The following is a 19,394-nucleotide window of genomic DNA, read 5'->3' as shown; positions in this document are numbered from 1 at the left end:
ATGAGTCTTCTGCTACCCAGTCCCAGGGTAAGCGGGTGCTCCATCCTTTCTCTAAGGCCCGAGAAACCAGCCACCTACAGCTGTCCTTGCAGTTGTTATACACAGTTACGGTCACACGGGCAACAAAATACACAGAAGCGGTTAAATTTATCATACATATTTACTTAATCTATACAGAATCGAGTAGATAAAATCAGATTCACATTAGTGAAAAATCTCTACAAAATGTCTTTGAAAAGCAAAACAAGACTGCCTCTGAACAATTCGTATCCTCATGAAAGACGTGGGCTGTAAAAATAAAGCCGTGTGTTTAGCACAAACTAGAAGATCTCTGCATCATTTGTTTTTCACAGTTATTTCCATCTACAGTCTGAAAGAGGTAGATTTTTCTGCAACACCTGAGAATTGAATTGTGATAACCAGGTGTAATAAAGGCAGTTGCATACATAACTAAAAAACGCTGGTCTCAAGACCAAGAAATGTACTCCTAACAAGTCTGAGGATGAAATGGTCCATGATCCAAGACCCAAGTGTTCTCTACTCCTTGGAGTCTACCGCCACTATAAATAATACACAGCAAGATTCCATGATGGTGCAACAAATGCAGTCGAAGTGAATGGGACATTTAAACCTTTTCTGGACCAGCCTAACAGCATTACAGTGTTCTAGAATACGGTGGATACAGGGCGTGCTACAAAGCCACAACACTGGGCTGGTGAGGTGATTGCTTCAGGGGGGTGTCTGCAGAAGGGCCCATTTGTTTTTATTCACAGGGTAATGGGAGGAAAGATTCTGAAGGGACACCTCATGCATCCCAAACAGAATCGAGCTCCTTTAAATACCATGATCGCATCTAGCTACAAAATACATAGTAAGCCAAAAGCAGCAGGCCAAGGACTGTTAATCACATTGCTTAGAAAGCCCTTGAAAATATGCAACAGGTCCAAGATTTACATCTTCCACACAGGACAAGCACCACAAAGAAACGTGGTGGGCTACACGAATGGCTTTAACAGTAAGAGCTGTACATCCAGCAGAGTTCTTGTGAAACATGATTAGTACTAATTTAAAAGTTGATTATATTTCTGATATATACCTTCGTTTCCTCTAGGGGAAATGAGTCCAACATATCATCTAGTAGCAGAAAGGAATATTTATACGAGGCCGTTGGAGGAGGGGATTGTTTTTGCTTCCGACTCATTTTGACAGTAATGAGAGAACCTGCTCTGTGGTTTTCTTTTCCTCTACCGTCTGGCCCCTTGATTCCTATGACCAATGGCGGAAGCTTATCAGACAACTTTCAATTCTTTCAACCCACTTTAGACCATGAATACGACAGGACTTTACAAGACCGCTTTAAAGAGAAAACCCTTGTTAACTGGACAGAACGGACTCAATTCGGCCCAGTGAGCAATTGCAGTCTCAGTTTGATAGTTTTGCTCCATGAAATGTGCTAGTATCAATTGTGGTAAAGTATTTCAATGCAAAAGTCCAAACTTGCATGGTGTAACCTGACTTATCATTTGCGTAACTCAGCCATATTCAACATAAGAACATAGGAAAGTTAAGGAACTAATTCAGAAGTGACATGCTTCATATGGAAAGTTCCCCCAGTCCAAGTAGAGAGACCTTGATAATAATACTGGCTTTTTTCTTAAAAGGACCGTAACTAAGAAAAGGGGTGAGAACCAGACCAAAAGCGTAAGTAATAGATCCAGACTACTTAAGACTCTGTCTGCCAAGTCTTCCCACAGTTAATAGTGTGGGTTCCAGTCTTTGTTTTGGAAATAAAACCCGTTGTGGTTAACATGATCCACAATTAAAATTCCCTTTTAAAAAAACCTGGAGAGGGCAGCCCGGGTGGCTCAGCGGTTTAGCACCGCCTCCGGCCCAGGGCGTGATCCTGGAGACCCGGGATTGAGTCCCGCGTCGGGCTCCCTGCCTGGAGCCTACTTCTCCCTCTGCCTGTCTCTCTCTCTCATGAATAAATAAATTAAAAAAAAAAAAAAAAAGTAAAAAAACCTGGAGAGCTTTGCCATCGGGATTTGCGAAAATAGTTGATCACCAAATTTCAAGTAGCCAGAAGGCATCAAGGTAGCAGAGGGACTTCTGCTTAATGAGAGCAATACACCAACCTCACCCTCCTTGTCTTCAAATGACAACTCCTGACGCTGCCTTCTGTAGAAGGGGAGGACGCCTACCCAAATCCCAACCTGAAAGCCAACATACCACCATACTCCAGGGTGACCATCTGGGGTCCAAGTTCAAACGGGTTCTGGTTCTAACCTGAATCCAAAGCAGTAGTAGTCACATAAACATTACCTTGTTTTGTTTGTCCAATGAATTGCCTGTATATGCGACTTTAAAAGTGACAGCTTTATGTACTTAATCTGCCTAAACTTTGAGTATTTGAGGCTTGCAGCCATGTCACTTTGTCAAGTGATAGAAGTATTACCAAAAAGCTAATTTGGATCAAGGATGCTGTACTTAATTCTGACCCAACCCAACTTTATTTTTACTTAAGCATTTAAATGGGCTAGGAGACAAAACTAATCAGATTATTTTTTTTTTTAGTATTATTAATTGGGGGGGGGGCCATGTTTGAATCAATATTGTTTTCACATCAAGGAACCATTATCAGAACAAAGTTCCCTTGTGATGATCGGCCCTGTCTCCAGTGAAATCTGAATAGTTCTGTGCAGGGAACAGGGAAGCTAGGACAAGGCGATGGTCACATGCATTCCAATGAAGGGAAATGAGGCAGATGTGCAACACGGCTGAGGAAAATGTATAGAGGAAAACTATTCAAAACTGCTAAGCAGCCTCCTGTACCACATAAGTCCAGTAGTTCTAAGAAAATACAGATATGGTAGAAAAAGTAAGAAAATTTTCACCACAAAACCAATAGTTACTACTAACAGAAAGTTATACACAAAATAGAGCTCTCGATACAGTGATCATACTTCCTTTCAGTCAACGGACTCGATACCTGGCCCCGCGCCCGCAGACATGGCCGTTTTCTCCTTCGCGGCCTTGGGTGCAGCCTCCAGGGGGCCTCCAGGGGCGCTTCTGGAAGCAGTGTTCAGCTCCCTGGGGGCCGCCAGGCCAGTGCAGGGCTGTGTCCCAGGCAGCGCCGGGTCTTCGCCCGCAGCTCTCCCGGAGACCTGCTCCTTCAAGACTTCCACCTTCTCGTTGAGCTCGTTCCTCTCGGTCTGAAGAGCCCTGCACAGCTTCTCTAACCGGTCCAGTTTTATTTGAAAGGCCTTGTACTCTTTATCACGGACAGTTTTCTGTAAGGAAAAAAGCGGATTTATGTAACCTCAGTGAATACCAATCAGTTTACAGGATACAAAAAAAATGAACCAACCTGAGCCACGTTTAAAAGTGTTTCAGTCCCCGGAGCGCGCCGCCTTTCCGCACCACCACCTAACCATGTGGCTAGCTTCGCTGCATACCGATCTGATCTACCTGTACCAGGTGATATTTAACAGCTAATACTGTCCTAGGGTAACAAAATGACCAAAACCCACTTTTAGAAACATTCGGTATTGGTCAACTATAAAGGAAATTCAAGATACTCCTCACAAAGCTAAAGATGAAAAAAGTAAGGGCCTGATTAAAGAGGAAAGGATTCTTTTCTACATAGATTTCTCTTGTTCTACCAATTTTTAGATAACAAGATTCAAGAGGAGATTTTGTGTTTGCAAACGATACATTTCAGCGGGTTAAAAACATTTCGCTGCTTCTTTTGAAGACTCAGTCAAGGCAAAAGGAAAGGCACCGAGGAGTTGTCCGCATCCGGCACTGGGCAGTGTGCTCAGGCTTCTGGAGGTGGGCCCTGCAGCCGCCGCCGCCACATGCTTGTGAGAAAGGCAGATTCTGCAGCCCCACCCCAGAACCAGTCACAGTGGGTGAAACCGAGCCATCTGGGTCTTTCCAAGCTCGAGTGTGATGCAAGCCCCAGCCTGAGAAGCCACTGCTATAGAGGAAAGCAAAATCTCCGTGCTGTGGCTATCTGCTGTGGCTATCTGCGACAGAAGGCCGCACTCCTCAGCTGCGCGGCGGGAACCTAGTACCTCACTCAGGCCCCCCACCTGCAAGCCTCAAAGACAGCTGCAGGTTCCAGAGAGCCATCCTCCCAGCCCCGGCCCTGGCCAGAGCCCTCAACTACAGCGATGGGGACACCACGTGCCCCCTGCCCTGTTAGGTGCCTGAGCTTCACGAGTCCCCATGACAACACACACACCTTAACCATGGGAAACCTCCTCACCTCTTCAGCCATTTGCAGAAGTGCTTTGTTATTGTTTTCCCATTTGGTACGCCAGATTATTGTTTCTTTTTCCAGTTTTTTAATTTTCTTTGTCATCTGTCAATCAACACAATTGCAAATGTAAATTCGAAGTTCCATTTCTTAGCTCTACCCCCTGTCCCACCACAAAACCTTGCTCTACCCCACCCCCATTGTGGCACCCGCCTCGTCCAGCTGACAGCTGTGCCTGTCCATCGGTGCTAGAGCTGATCTCAGAAGCTCCTACGGTGGCAGCAGCAGGAACCAAGGTAGGGGTTTCAAATTATGAGAAAAACGAGTCTGATCTCAATTTCAGAGGCAGGAGCACATGGAGGAAGGGGTCAGACACCACACTGAACTCTAGCTTAGGCTGGAGTGCGTCTTTCCTCCCAGCTGTGGTTAACAAGAAGGGACCTCCTTCCCCAGGCTGTACCAAAAACCTGTCCGTGTCAGTTTCCTAGTCATTAAACAAATTCATCTGGTTCTTGGAAGGATCGGGGCTTCCAGCTCCCCCAAAGACTCAGAATTGGTGATTTCCCACAAACCTCCAAGACCACATCAGTTTCAGAACTATAGGCAGTGTCACTTTGGTAACACTCCAGTGAGCAAGAAAGAGACCGTAGTGTATCATCAGCTTTGGGCATTCTCAGCACTCACGAGGCTGACTTCAGGTTTGGCTAAGATAAAACATGCCCCCAATAAGGGGAACATTCTTAAACCTAGACTTCAAGAACCCAGTTTTCAGAAATCACAGTGAGACTTATCTGTGCCTGTCACTGAGCCCCATTTTCAAGATTCCTTCATGCACCGTTGACTGTGCCCCAGCTCTGATTCCAGGTGGGGCACTGAGCCAGGTGCTGTTATAAGGGACACCAGGATACAACCCTGTGCTGAGTGGGTCATCACCCACAAAACTAACACAAGGCAGGGTGGGACAAAGGCCATGGGAAGAACTCATGAAGACCTGGGTTTGGTGCTAAGCCACGAGCAGAGAGGATAGCGAGCAGAGCGCATGACTCCAGCTCCATCCGGCCCCCATGGTGAGCACTGGCCGGCTATGGCACTTGCTGTGTAGAAGAGTGGCCCTCGAAGGACTCTTCGGGCAGAACGAAGACGCACCTCACCAAATTCTCCAGACTACTGAGTCTAAACCTGAAGGTGGTAATTTGAGCACTTAAACATGGCCAAAGCACCGTCTGAAATACTCCACTTTATGGAGGGTAGGTATTTTTGTCATTTTTAATGAGGAAGACCCAGAAAGGTTAAACACTTGCCCACAGTCACACATTATATGATGTAATTGGGACATTACCCAGAGCACACACTCCCAGCCACTATAGAAGATCTAGTCATCTACTGAATGCTTCCAAAGTGCCAGGCTGTACTTCTCCCCAACCCACCACCATTTTATAAAGCTCCATTTGAAGGGGAACGTGCCACATAAAATAAGGATGAATGGATGGATGGACAGACAGATGGATATGTATGGAAATATTCTGGTTCTCCGCTTGGTATCAAGGATATCGCTTTCCTTAATGTAGGCAGGAAAATTAAGCAGAAGCCAAAGAAAGAATGTGTATGGTTGAAGGAGAAAAAATTCAGTGGGAGTACAGCTAAAAGAAAAAAGCTAAAAATGTATAAACACCAGGACACCTGGCTGGCACAGGTGCAGAGTATGTGACTCTTGATCTCGGGGTTGTGAGTCTGAACCCCATGTTGGGTGTGGAGATTACTTAAAAATAAAATCTTAGGGGATCCCTGGGTGGCTCAGCGGTTTAGCGCCTGCCTTTGGCCCAGGCGTGATCCTGGGGTTCCAGGATCAAGTCTCACATCGGGCTCCCTGCATGGAGCCTGCTTCTCCCTCTGCCTGTGTCTCTGCCCCTACCCCTCTCTGTGTCTATCATGAATAAATAAATAAAATCTTTAAAAAAAAAATAAATAGGGGATCCCTGGGTGGCGCAGCGGTTTGGCGCCTGCCTTTGGCCCAGGGCGCGATCCTGGAGACCCGGGATCGAATCCCACATCGGGCTCCCGGTGCATGGAGCCTGCTTCTCCCTCTGCCTGTGTCTCTGGCTCTGTATCTCCTTCTATCTCTCAAGAATAAATAAATAAAATCTTTTAAAAAAAAAATAAATAAATAAAATAAAAAATAAAAAAAAATAAATAAAATCTTAAAAAAAAAGGAAGCACAGACATATTTTGGTTCATTACAGATATGTAAAATATAAGTACACATATTCAATTACATATATATACAATTACTGTTCTGGGCTTGGATGTCTTTAATCTCCAAAATCACAGAGCTCTGTGAAAGAGGGGGTGGGGTGTCACATGAGTGAATAAAACAAAAAACACAACAAAAAAGAAACCACTTTGTGTGTAACAACAAACTATTTAATAGAGGAATTCACTTTATTAAAGATAGTATTTAAGAGCATAGAGATTACTAGCTACATGGGGCACACCAAGGGCAAAATGACGAAATGGGATGCCACTGGAGGATCAGAAAAGAGGAAATGAAGACTACTTGTAACAACGTCAACTCATCCAGGTAGTGATCATGCTTAAAACAGCTTCTTATATAAATTCCCTTTTAGGTAATATTCTACTAAAAATATGCAAAAATACCTTTTCCATTTCCTGCCGGAAGGTTGTAAACAGTTCGTTGCTTTTTGCCATCGTAGTCTGGAATTCTTCAAACTTATCCATATAAAGAGAAAGCTACAGAAGAAAAAAGTATGAAATATTCTGAGTTCTAGGTAAACAATTTAAAAATTCCAAAAGACTTTCTAAAAGGACATAATATGGTTGGTTACACATTAGTTACTTATTACAAGTGACAGAAATAAACACGCACCCAGCCCCTGGCTACTAGACAGAGACAGCTGAAGTTCTATAACCCACTGAAATTCACTGCAACTTAAACATCTTCAGATGTAAATACTAAAAATGTACAAATATTTACTATCTCTAATCCACCAATTATAATAAAAACTAAAGGATGTAGTTGGTATAATTACAAATTTCATATAACTAATCCTTCATGAACTACCCTCTCTCTCCTTATATTTGAAAACTTGTCCGTGGAAAAAGAACTTTCTTTTAGAATACCACCTGTACAGTTCTTAGCTTGATACCAAGGATAGCTCTTTCCTTAACAAAGGAAACAGAAGACAAAGCACTGGCTTGGTGGCAGGGGAGAAAGAATTCAGTGGGATGAGGTCCTTTTGATTGGTTTGGGTCTTGGGGACCATGGCTCTAAAGTTCAAATATTGGAAATTATCCTGCTTATAATAACCTTAATAATAACCCTGGTGTGTTGTAGAATATTAAAAGCTTTAAATGCATGTTGATAGCTTTTTTTCTTGAAGATGGAATATCCAGGTAGACTGTCCCATCTGAGAGCTCAAGGCTGGTCCACAGTGCGTAGTTAGTAAGTGGGAACTACCATCACACCTGGATTTACATGCCTGCCTTACAGAACACTGGGTCAACCAACACCAATTCGACTCCGTCCTCAACAAATGCTGGAAACAGACATGGTAAGAGCATAGAATGAGACCAACTTTTGACGAGAGCCACATTTAGGGACTAGGAAAAGAAAGTTGTGACAGCAAAGGAAATAAACTAATCAGATTAACACAACTCAGGGTAACAGAGATCACAGACAACAGAAGTTGCAACGGTAACAGTCCAACAGAATCAGCTGCCTGGGAGCTTCATAGAAGGATCCTCTGGTGCTTTGCACTGGACTTAGCAATGACTCCCACATTAAAGTCTATCTTCCAAAGCTGTTTATAAATAGACTTTATATGCCTTTCCCACATTAATACTCTTCTCCATTTATATGGACAACTGAGTTTATAGAGCTAATAAGGGGTTCACATTCCCTAGGATCAATCTAGCATAATCCTAAGGTACAGAGGAAAGTTCTAAAGACTTCTTGAATTTTCACTCTAGGTTAGGTCAGCTATAGGAAAAGAGCATCACCACATCGTAAAACATGCCCAAAAGATTCAGACCAGTCTCCATGTATCTGCATTTTAGAGACCGTACATTAAGTATACATTAATTACATAATAAACTTAAAATGAATAATATTTTTTCAACAGAACGTATCTAGTTACTTGGAAAAGGGTGAACTATCTATAGGTAAACACTCAACTTTACTTGTCCATAAAGATACAGGAAGTCTTTCCTGTACTTTTTCTTTGAGTGGGGAGGCAGCCTCTGCTACCCTTACTCCACATAAGACAAACACCGAGAAAGACTGCATTAAACAAACTCAAAAGGAGTTTGGGTTGAAAAGCAAGGAAGCAACAAAGAAAAGCCTCGGTCCAGATGGTCTCACGGGTGAATTCGGCCAAACACATAAAGAACGAATGCCAATTCTTCTTAAAGTCTTCCGAAAAACTGAAGAGAAAGGACCTCCTCAACTCATTCTATGTAAGGTCAGCCTTCACTCTGGTATCAAAGCCTGATAAGGATGCCAGAAGAAAACTATAGGCCAACATCCCTGATGAATATAGTTGCAAAAAACCAAAATACTAGCAAACCAATTTCAATTGCACATTAACATCATCCCTGTGATGATGCAAGGATCATTCAACATACACAAAGCAATAAATGTGACATTCTACATTAATGAAGGAGAAATATCATGAGATTATCTCAATAAAGTACAGAAAATGCATTTGACAAAATACAACATCCATTCACGATATAAATACTCAACAAACTGGGTATAGGAGCATACTTCAACGTAATAAAGGCCATACATGATAGACCCACAGCTAACATCGTACTCAACAGTGAAAGTTTTAAAGCTTTCCTTCTATGATCAGAACAAGGCAAGGATTCCCACCCTCACCACTTCAATTTAACACGGAATTCCTAGCCAGAACAATTAAGCAAGAAAAATAAAAGGCATCCAGATCAGAAAGGAAAAAAATAAAACTGTAATGTCTGCTGGTGACATGATCTTATATATAGAAAATCTTGAAGACTCCACCAAAAAAATTTACTAAAGTTTCAAAATGTGAAACCGGCATACAGAACAGAAATCAGTCTCATTTCTATACACTAACAAAATATCTTAAAAAGAAATTTAAAAAACCCTATTTACAATAGCTCAGAATAAAATACTTAGAAATAAATTTAACCAAGGATATAAATTAATCTACTCACTGAAAACTAAGACACTGATGAAAAAATTTGAATACAAAGTGGAAGATATCTTGTGTTCATGGATCAGAAGTTAATATTATTAAAATGTCCACACTACCCAAAGCCATCTATATTTAATCCTTATCAAAACCCCAATGGTACTTTTACAGAAATAGAAAAAAAAATCCTAAAATTTGAATGGAACCACAAAAGAGCTGGGATAGCCAAAGCAATCTTGAGAAAGGACAAATCTGGATGGAGGCACCATGTTCCCTGACTTCAAACTATACCACAAAGCTAAAGCAATCAAAACAGTATGCTACCAGCATAAAATCAGACACAGACCAAAGGAACAGAGTTGAGAGCCCAGAAATAAACCCATACAATAGGGTCAACCAATATTTGAAGGGAGCCAAGAATACTCAATAATGAAAGGATAGTCTCTTCAATAAATGACATTGGAAGACTGGATGCCTGTCTTAATACTATTCGCAAAAATTAAAGACTTAAACATAAGACCTGAAACCATAAAACTCCTGGAAGAAAACATAAGTAAAAAACTTGAAAATGGTCTCAGAAATTTTGGCTATGATACCAAAAACACCAGCAACACAAGCAGAACTCAACAAGTGGGACTACACTGAACTAAAAAGCTTCTGCAGAGCAAAAGAATCAAGAAAATGAAAAGGCAACCCATGGAATAGGTAAAAATAACCGCAAACCACACATCTGATAAGGGATTAATATACAAAACATATGAGGAATTCATGCAATTCAATAGCAAAAAAACAAATATAATCCAATTAAAAAATGGACAGAAGACTTGAATTAACATTTTTCCAAAGACATACAAATGGCCCACAGGAACATGAAAGGTGCTCAATACCACTACTCATCAGGGAAATGCAAATCAAAACCACAATGAGATGTCGTCTCACACCTGTTAGGATGGCTATCATAAAATAGACAAGAGATGACAAATACTGACAAGGGTGTGGAGAAAAGGGAACTCTTACGCACTGTTGGTGGGAAGGTAAGTTGGCACAGCTACTATGAAAACCAATATGGAGGTTTCTCAAAATTAAAAATAGAACTACTGGGGCAGCCCAGGTGGCTCAGCGGTTTAGCGCCACCTTCAGCCCAGGGTGTGGTCCTGGAGACCTGGGATCGAGTCCCACGTCGGGCTCCCTGTATGGAGCCTGCTTCTCCCTCTGCCTGGGTCTCTCTGTGTGTCTCTCATGAATGAATAAAATCTTTAAAATAAATAAATGAATAAATAAAAATAGAACTACTGTGTAATCTAGGAATCCTACTTCTGGCTATATAGCTGAAGGAGATAGAATCACTATCTGAAAGAGATATATATGAACACTTCTGTGTTCATTGCCAGCAATATCCAAAACAGCCAAGATATGGAAACAACCTAAGTGCTTACTAACAGATGAATGGATAAAGAAACTGTGATACACACACACACACACACACACACACACACAATGGAGTATTAGCCATTAAAAAAGAAAAAAAGAAATCTTGCCATTTGTGACAGGATGGACCTTTAAGGGATTATGCTAAGTGAAATAAGCCAGAGAACAGACACTGTATGATCTCACTTATATATGGAATCTAAAAATAAGCCAAACCCCTAGAAACAGCAAGTGGAATGGTGGTTGTCAGGGGCTGATGAGAGGGGGAAATCTGAAGATGGTCACAGGGTACAAGTTTTCAGTTATAAAAAGAGTAAGTTTGGAGAATCTAATGTACAGCACAGTGACTATACTTAACAATAATGTATCATATACTTAGAAAAGAAAAAGTAGGGAGAGCCACCATTAAAATCACCATTTCCACAGCTCTGAGACTAGAACTGTATGGCAGTTAATAGGCAGTCTTTAAAGTAGGTTATGTGCTCACAGCACAAAATTCTGAAGATTTTAAGTTCAACTGTATGAAACTGCCATTTTAGTAGGTCAAAGGAATATCAGCAATTTCATATAATTCAACTTAATACAAAAGAGCTATAATCTTAAGATTTGTTTTTCTTTAGTTGGAAATTAATGGACACACGTGGAAAGAGACTGAGAAAGGGAGGAAATACCTGGGATATTGGAAAGGGGACACTGCAGACAACATCACCAACCGTCCCAGTCTGCCTGAGACCTAAGTGTTTCCTGGGGCACGGGACTCAGTGCTAAAACCAGGAAAGTCCTGGGCAAATCAGAATAAGCTGGTCACCCTAAACTAAGAGGGAAATTCCAAGAGGGACACATGATCTACTCTCAGTTCTGGCTGGGAACAAGCACAAGCATCTTAGAGAAGATTTAAGGTATATATCAAATGAGCCATAGTTGCTGTTGTTTTTTTAATAACAAATGCTACTATCCCCTGCTGTCAAGTTACCTGCTGTTTTAGTTGTACTTCTTGCTGTTTCATTTGTTCATATTTGTGCCTCGATTCTGTTGCTTCTTTTAATAACTAGAAAACAGAAACATTCTGGCAAAATACTAATAGTAATTACAAATATGACTATGTCAAATGACCAGAGAGAGACTTAGGCTTAATCCTTCCACTCATTATTTTAGCAAGAACTACAAGTCTATAGATAAAACTTTCAGTTATATCAATTGTTCATTACTTATTATCTTCAATCTGTTCCACTTGTTAACACTCAGAAATGTTGGAATAATCTTTTACTGCTTAGAAAGAGTACCCTGGAGACCTAAGAATAGGTTTACAAAACTCGGGGTTAAATTGTTATGTTTCAGGTGAAAATAATTAGAAGTCTGGTATTAGCAGAAAACGTGACTAGGAATCTTGACATCATCTAGGTGACTTAGAAAGCCACTCTACTCCTTCAGAGTCAAGATGAGGCAGAGTGAAAGGATACAGAGCAAGGCAATGAAATCAGAGACCAGTTTCTGATCACTTCTTAAAAAGAAAGGGAGAAGTGGATGAAAGCTTTTATACACTGGGTTTTTAAGAAAATTATATAGTAAAATTGCATAGTAATAAGCAACTGCTGAAATTCAGTCTCTGAAGTAAAATGTAACACATAGTCCAAATAAGCCTTAAAAAATCATTATACCAACTACAAAGTATATACATGCAATCTATGTACATGTGTGTGACTGTATGAAACTTATACTCCCACTTTGGAAAGAACATCTGTTTCTTCAATTACGCACAGGATACTTAGCAGTTCTCGCAGAAGGATTGTGCTGTATGAAAAATAGGTCTCTTTTAAGCCTAGACTCACACTCAACATGGTAAGTTCACAGCATGAGGGCCACTCACAGAGTCTTCATACCAGGCTCTCCTCAAGGCCTACGCTACTTGAGTGAAAGCTGAATGAATAGTCCTCATTGCCATAATCACTTCTCACTTTTCTTTTTTTTGGTTAAGTACATAAAGCTGAATTTGCAGATGTTAAATATACATACCCAATGAGATTCCACTGTATTCACAATTACTGACAGGCAATATAGTCTGAACATACACTCTGGGAACGATGCTGAGTGATTAGGCATAGAGAATTCTGTTAAAATTTTATCAGAAAATTATACCAGAGTAAGTAGACAAATAGTTTCCCTAGTTTCAAGTTATTTGTTTGGAACAAAATATAACAGTATACAGGAGACCAGTGTTTGGTAAGCTTGATATTAAATTGAACTGCCAAATGTGATGTGCTCAATATTGGTATAGTTCTTGAACATGGTGACCATTACACAAAAGAAGTGAAATAACCACAAAAAAGCCAAATGAGTGCAGATCTTTCCACTAACTTGGTCTAATCTCTCCAGTGTATCTTCTGTATAAAAACAAAACAAAACAAAACAAAACAAAAAAAAATACTTTCTAACACACACATGCCCTTCTCAGTCTAGAACAAAAAACCAGTTAGCATGACCCAGGTACTATATTAAGTTTAAATAATAGAAGTTTAAATGTTTTAAAATGGCTTTGATTATAATTTTGACAAAAAAATTTCTTTTTTTAAGAAAGAGAACTTACAAACTCTCTCTCTCTTTGATGTTTTTCATCAGCTTCTTTTATTAGCTGTGTCGTCTGCTGAAGCTTGGCATCCACAAGCTGTTGTTGTAATTCCTTATGTTTGAATACTTTATCAATATGCTATGGGAGAAGTAAAATTTCTTCCATCACTTAATGAAAAAGGAACACAATGATGAGCAAACAGCACAAGTTACAAAACTTTGCTTATTAACACACTGCTTTTCCTGCTTATACCACCACAGCCAAGGACACTGGGTCCCCGTGCTTGCGGAAGCGTGTGCTTTCCTTCACCTTGCAAGCCCTCCTACACTACATTTGCAGTAAGGGAGCCTTCTCACTACTATCCTGTACCCCCTTCTCCCTTTTGGAGGTGGGCTGTCAAGGAGCCTCATCAGCCATATACTTGTACTTCCTATTTCTGCCCTACAATGGAAAATGAGGCTCAAAGTGTATCAAGAAAAAGATGGATGAGGAGATCAAACTGTTCAACTCACAGACTAGACGCAGTAATTCCTGGATCTTTCTCTTCCCTTTAAATTTCCCCAAATTTCTCAGTTGGAGGCAGCATGCTGTCACATGACAGTTGGAGTGGCCCCAGGTCAAATCCTGGCTAGTGTGTGGCCTGGGGAAGCCATTCCCCTTGCTGAGTCTCAGCGCCCCCCTCTGAGTGGGGGGGAATCATGCTCTAATCCAGAGCGGTCTAAGCCAGTGCAGTGGTTATGCTGGGTAAGGTGCCCAGTGCTCAGCACGTGTTAGAGATTTGGTAAAACGTCATTATAATTTCCAAATGAAATTGTTCAGTGGTTATTTATGTACAATAAAGTCATGAGAACATCCCTTCTCAGATGTAGAAAGAGTAACTCTTCCTGACCAAAGAACATTTGATAACATACAAAATGAGATTTGTGCTCACTTCGACAGCACATATACTAAAATTGGAACAATACAGAGAAGCAGAGCATGGCCCCTGCACAAGGATGACATGCACATTTGTGAAGTGTTCCATATTTTTGAGCATGTGATGTGAGGAGCACTGGGTGTTATACGCAACTGATAAACTATTGAATACTACATCTGAAACTAATGTGTACTATATGTACACATTATATATATATTCTATATATATATTGAATTTATTAAATAAAAAACAAGACTCACATGCAATGTGATTTAAACATACATAATTTTCAAATTTTCTACATCTATGATGTGGCAGATTGTCACTTTTAAAAAAAATTTATTTATTTATTTATTCATGAGAAACACAGAGGGGAGAGAGAGAGGCAGAGACACAGGCAGAAGGAGGAGAAGCAGGCTCCATGCAGGGAGCCAGATGTGGGACTCGATCCCGGGTCTCCAGGATCACGCCCTGGGCCGAAGGTGGCGCTAAACCGCTGAGCCACCCAGGCTGCCCCAGACTGTCATATTAAACAAAACTAAAAGAATAATTTTGGGAAAATTGAGGGCTTTATAATCTAATACAAAAATTTATTCTCTAAGATAAAAAAGTTCCTTCAATAAACACTCTGTAAGAAAAAAAAGAACGAAGAGGAAATCTTTATGTTACAGACTCAAGATCAATCAACCAGTGAAACAGATGGGCTTTATTTAGACCTTGATTGAAACAGCTTAAAAAAAAAAAAAAAGGCATGCGGGGGGACTACAGAAAATTGAACAATGACTCGATATTTAACATTAAGTAATTACTGTCAACTTTTTTAGGTGTGAAAATCATACTGTGGTTGTGCTTTAAAAAAAAAATCCTTATCTTTTTGGGGTACACCCTCAAATATATATGAACAGAATAGTAGGACACCATGAGGTTGTGTCAAAATAACCAAGGGCAGGGTGATGGGAAGAAAGCTGAAACTATGGTTTCATCTGCTAAAACCAGATGACATATTCTCTACTTTTAAGTCTATATTCTCCATTTAAAAAAAAAAAAAAAAAAGCAAAAGGCAGAGAAGAGTGATTAAAAAGAAAATCTTTTCAGTAACAGTTTTTAGGGGGGCCTGGGCGGCTCAGTCAGTCGAGCTTCCGACTCTTGATTTTGGCTCAGGTTATGATCTTGGGGTCATGAGATCGAGCCACAGGTTGGGCTCCTTGCTCAGTAGGGAGTCTGCTTGAGATTTTATCTCTCTCTTAAATAATAAACAATCTTTAGGGCACCTGGGTGGCTCAGTTAGTTAAGTATCTGCCTTCGGCTCAGGTCATGATTCCAGGATCCTGGGATCAAGCTCGTGCCGGGCTCCCTTGCACAGTTGAGTCTGCTTCTTCGTTCTCCCCACTGCCCCCTCCCCACTCTTGTGCTCTCTCTTGTTCTCTCTCACTCGCTCTTTCTCAAATAAAAATCTTCAGGAAAAATAAGTTTTTGAAGGTCTGAATGTAAGACTCTAAGTTAGTATGATCTAAAGTTTGCCTTCAAAACTGGATACAATAACCAATAGAGGTACCAATCTTTTTTTTTCTTTAATCAGCTATTTTAATCTACTTACATAGGGTTACAACACACATAAAAGCTATTTCCCTAACTTCAAAGGCAGCGGATGCACTATTTAAAGTTTGATGCCTCTAATTCTGCCCATCTGACCTCTAAAAATGAGGAATCTTAAAAAAAAAAAAAAAAAGGCTATTGCCTATTTGCTTTTAATAGACACTACCTCTGAACTTTCCAACTAGCTTGAAAAAGTCTTAATTGGAGGCCAATGATCAAGATCGGCAGGCATGGATCGTTCCAATAAACTTTACTTCAATGGATATGAGAGCTTGGAAATAGGTTCTATTTTTCCTCCCAAATAGTATAAAACCCCCATTCAAAAAAAAAAAAAAATCTAAAAACACAGGTGTAATACAATGGTAATGTACTGTACAGATTATCATCGATGTCTGAGTTACAGCATTATTTGGAGGCCAAATATTTATTCATTATTAGTGTAGATAAGGAGAAAAATTTGTATGCTAAGAACACCATCTTCTAATATCAAGTGGAAGACAAGTAGTACTTAACACGTCTTTAAGAAACTGCCTCACCTACCCAAATGTATGGACTCCTCAGCTATCTAAGTGATGACCCCCAAGACCCCTGTTCCCAGTGGCTGAGTTTTTCCAAAGAAAAGCCCAATGTCCACTATGCAGATATAAAAGTTCTAAAATATTCCATGACAGGAGTTTTCCTCTGATACCAAATGATGAAAAGTTCTTGCTAATAATGAGAAGCTGTCTAAAGCAATAAAACGGCTTTACCTCCTCTCTCAGGGCATACTGTTCAATGAGCTTCTTTAGCTTCTCCCCCAGTTCAATATTCTCCTGACGGAGTTTGGCGTTGTGTAGGTCATGCTGTTCCAGCTGGGCTTGGATTTCATTTAAAGTAATTTGGAAGTGTGCAGTGGCTTCTTTACGTCTTTCTTCCTCCTCTCGTGCCTGCTGCATATTTTCTTCCTTATTATCCAAAATAATTTCTGTTAATGGTATAGACCTATAGAGAAGATGCTTGTAAAAGAAGCTGCTGCTATGGGGGTTGTTATTGCTACCCTGAAGTGTTGCTTCTGAACTATCATTCCTTTCCTTTGACCAGAAGATGCTCATTTAATAAGCAGGCAGCTTTTCTTAAGTAGATAATCAGAGATGCAAACTGCCCTGCTGGAAAATGAGTGCCACCCGTCAATCTAAAATTCATCATCCTGAAAATAAATGAATAAATTTAACTCAATGCACTTTACTGAAAGAGCTTGCCACACGGCCAGCTCTCCACCGTAGTTTCCCAAATACTCTCCTCACCAGTTACACAAAAGCATCTTAAATCTGCCTGACGAGAGAGACCCTTCCTGTAGCTTACTTTCTCGGTTACACCTAAATCCCTACAAGGCAAGGGACTAAAGGAATCCATGTCTTGAAAACCTCACTTCCATCACTTGCCAAAGATACCAGTGTTAAAAGTTTTAACAGTTAAAAGATACAAGTTTTACATGTTTAAACGGCTATCAGTCTAATCAAAATGTTGATTTTCTACAGGAAAAAAATACCACCTACTTTAATGAATATTTAAATCCAAGGGTTCAAAAGCAAAGAGAAAACTAACAGCTCCCAGAGTAGGTAAACATCCATTTCCTGGGTGTTCCTGTATTCTAGGACCTTGGACATCGGCTATGCTGGGGCAGTTTAATGGGAGCTACTGCTCAGTCGAAATCATACCAAAGCTGTAAATGAAGACAGGCCTGCCTCCATGTCTCTGGCTCTTTTTCCTTCTCCCCCTGTTGGCATCAATTAATCTTTGGGTACCTGCTCTCTCTTCCTTTATATTCAGCCATCATTTAAGTGTCATTCTAAAAGTACTTCGCCACTGGGTACTGGGGGGCAGGCAAGGGTGGTTTGGCAATGCAGCTTATGAACATCCCCCAAGGAGCTCAATGGGTGTTTTCCCTCCCCAGACCCAGTCTCTGCTTCAAGTCTGTTTCAACTCAGCTTCTCATACATGATAATTACCTCAGTGCTCAGCAGAAAACTGGCAACTCTGAGCTTCCTAAGCCAGGGCTCCAGGCAAGTAAGCTGTGCTTTAAACATCAATCTCAATTAGATTCCCCATGACCAGGTATGAGGTTCATTAAGAAGCATCAGGCCAAGAAAAAGAATAGTAAGGTGGCTGGTATCTGTCTCCATGTAGTGACAAGATTTATTTCAAACAGGTACACAGTGATTATAAAACAAGGTAAGTCAGTGGTCAGTGTCAGTCCCTCCTGAAAAACATAAAAGTGAACCAACTAACCTTTAAAGTCTTATTGTGACGCTGAAGTTCCCTGCAAAGAGACTCTAGTTTGCTTCTTGCCAAGATAGCCTTGCTGTGTTCACTCTGCAAGTGAACTTTCTCTTTCACAATCTGGGCTTGCTTCTTCTGCAGAATCTTCATTTGCTTCTGAACATTCCTGCTTTCCTCCAGCTAAAATTAATAAGTACTTTACAATCAGGAAGTACAATGAAAACCTTTGAGTTATGGCTGGAGGAACTACAGTAAGAACTATGGAACACATTTTCAAAAGCCAAATATATTATTTAAATTATTTTGTGCCATATTACTCTGTCAACCTTCTCTCTCTTCCAGTTGTGATAGGTAAGTAAGCAAATAATTTAGGGTAAGAGAAAAGGAAACCAATCTTAACCCATTTTTTAAAGTAAACTCTGCCCCCAAAGTGAGGCTTGAACTTACAACCCCGAGGTCAAGAGTCACATGCTCTACTGACTGAGCCAGCCAGGAACCCCTTATTCTATTTTCTTATTAAAAATTTTAAAAAAGGGGATCGCTGGGTGGCTCAGCGGTTTGGTGCCTGCCTTTGGCCCGGGGCGCGGTCCTGGAGTCCCGGGATCGAGTCCCGCGTCGGGCTCCCGGCATGGAGCCCGCTTCTCCCTCCTCCTGTGTCTCTGCCTCTCTCTCAATCTCTTTGTCTATCATGAATAAATAAATAAATAAATCTTTAAAAAAATAAATAAAAAATAAAATTTTTTAAATGTTTTTTGGAAAAACTTTAGAAATCAACAGTATCGTGTTTTACATTTGTGAAAAACACACACAGGCTGCTCTGTTGAAATGGTCCTCCAAATTAGAATAAGCAGCACTGGGGCGCCTGGGGGCCTCAGCAGGGGAAATGTCTAACTCCTGACTTTGGCTCATGTTGTGATCTCAAGGTTGTGACATCGAGCCCGGCATCAGGCTCCACACTAGGTGTGCAGTCTGCTTACAAGTCTCTCTCTTCCTCTATCTCTGCCCACACCCGTCCCCCAGCTCACGCACACATGAGCTCCCTATCTTAAAAAAAAATAAAAAGAATAAGCAGCACTCAGGGTTCTTTGTAAGACAGGGGAATTGCTGCAATTTTAGGTTTGGAACAAATGAGTGTATTTCAAGGTTAAATCAACAATGACAGTTTAAGGCGGCCCT

The 19,394-nt window shown here is 40.7% G+C and overlaps 1 protein-coding gene and 1 non-coding gene across 2 annotated transcripts in view; one reads left to right on the top strand and one right to left on the bottom strand.

Annotated features, from left to right (window-relative positions):
- Positions 1-141: 141 nt before the first annotated feature.
- TXLNG (taxilin gamma) overlaps positions 142-19,394 on the bottom strand; it is a 54,407-nt gene continuing 35,154 nt past the window's right edge. The window contains exons 4-10 of the mRNA XM_025997523.2: positions 18,228-18,398; positions 16,709-16,903; positions 13,466-13,585; positions 11,855-11,929; positions 6,917-7,009; positions 4,271-4,366; positions 142-3,290 (exon numbers count right to left, since the gene is read on the bottom strand). Of these exons, the coding sequence (XP_025853308.1) occupies positions 2,970-3,290; positions 4,271-4,366; positions 6,917-7,009; positions 11,855-11,929; positions 13,466-13,585; positions 16,709-16,903; positions 18,228-18,398 (1,071 nt within the window). The 3' untranslated portion in view covers positions 142-2,969. The remainder of the gene's footprint in view (positions 3,291-4,270; positions 4,367-6,916; positions 7,010-11,854; positions 11,930-13,465; positions 13,586-16,708; positions 16,904-18,227; positions 18,399-19,394) is intronic.
- LOC112919155 (U6 spliceosomal RNA) lies at positions 14,371-14,477 on the top strand. Its single transcript, XR_003234823.1, has one exon. It is a non-coding gene; the product is annotated as a U6 spliceosomal RNA (small nuclear RNA).

This window comes from Vulpes vulpes, chromosome X (genome assembly GCF_048418805.1).
Source record: "Vulpes vulpes isolate BD-2025 chromosome X, VulVul3, whole genome shotgun sequence".
Lineage (NCBI taxonomy): Eukaryota > Metazoa > Chordata > Mammalia > Carnivora > Canidae > Vulpes > Vulpes vulpes.
The sequence above is the reverse complement of the archived record's forward strand: the minus strand, read 5'-3'. Positions and strand labels throughout refer to the sequence as shown.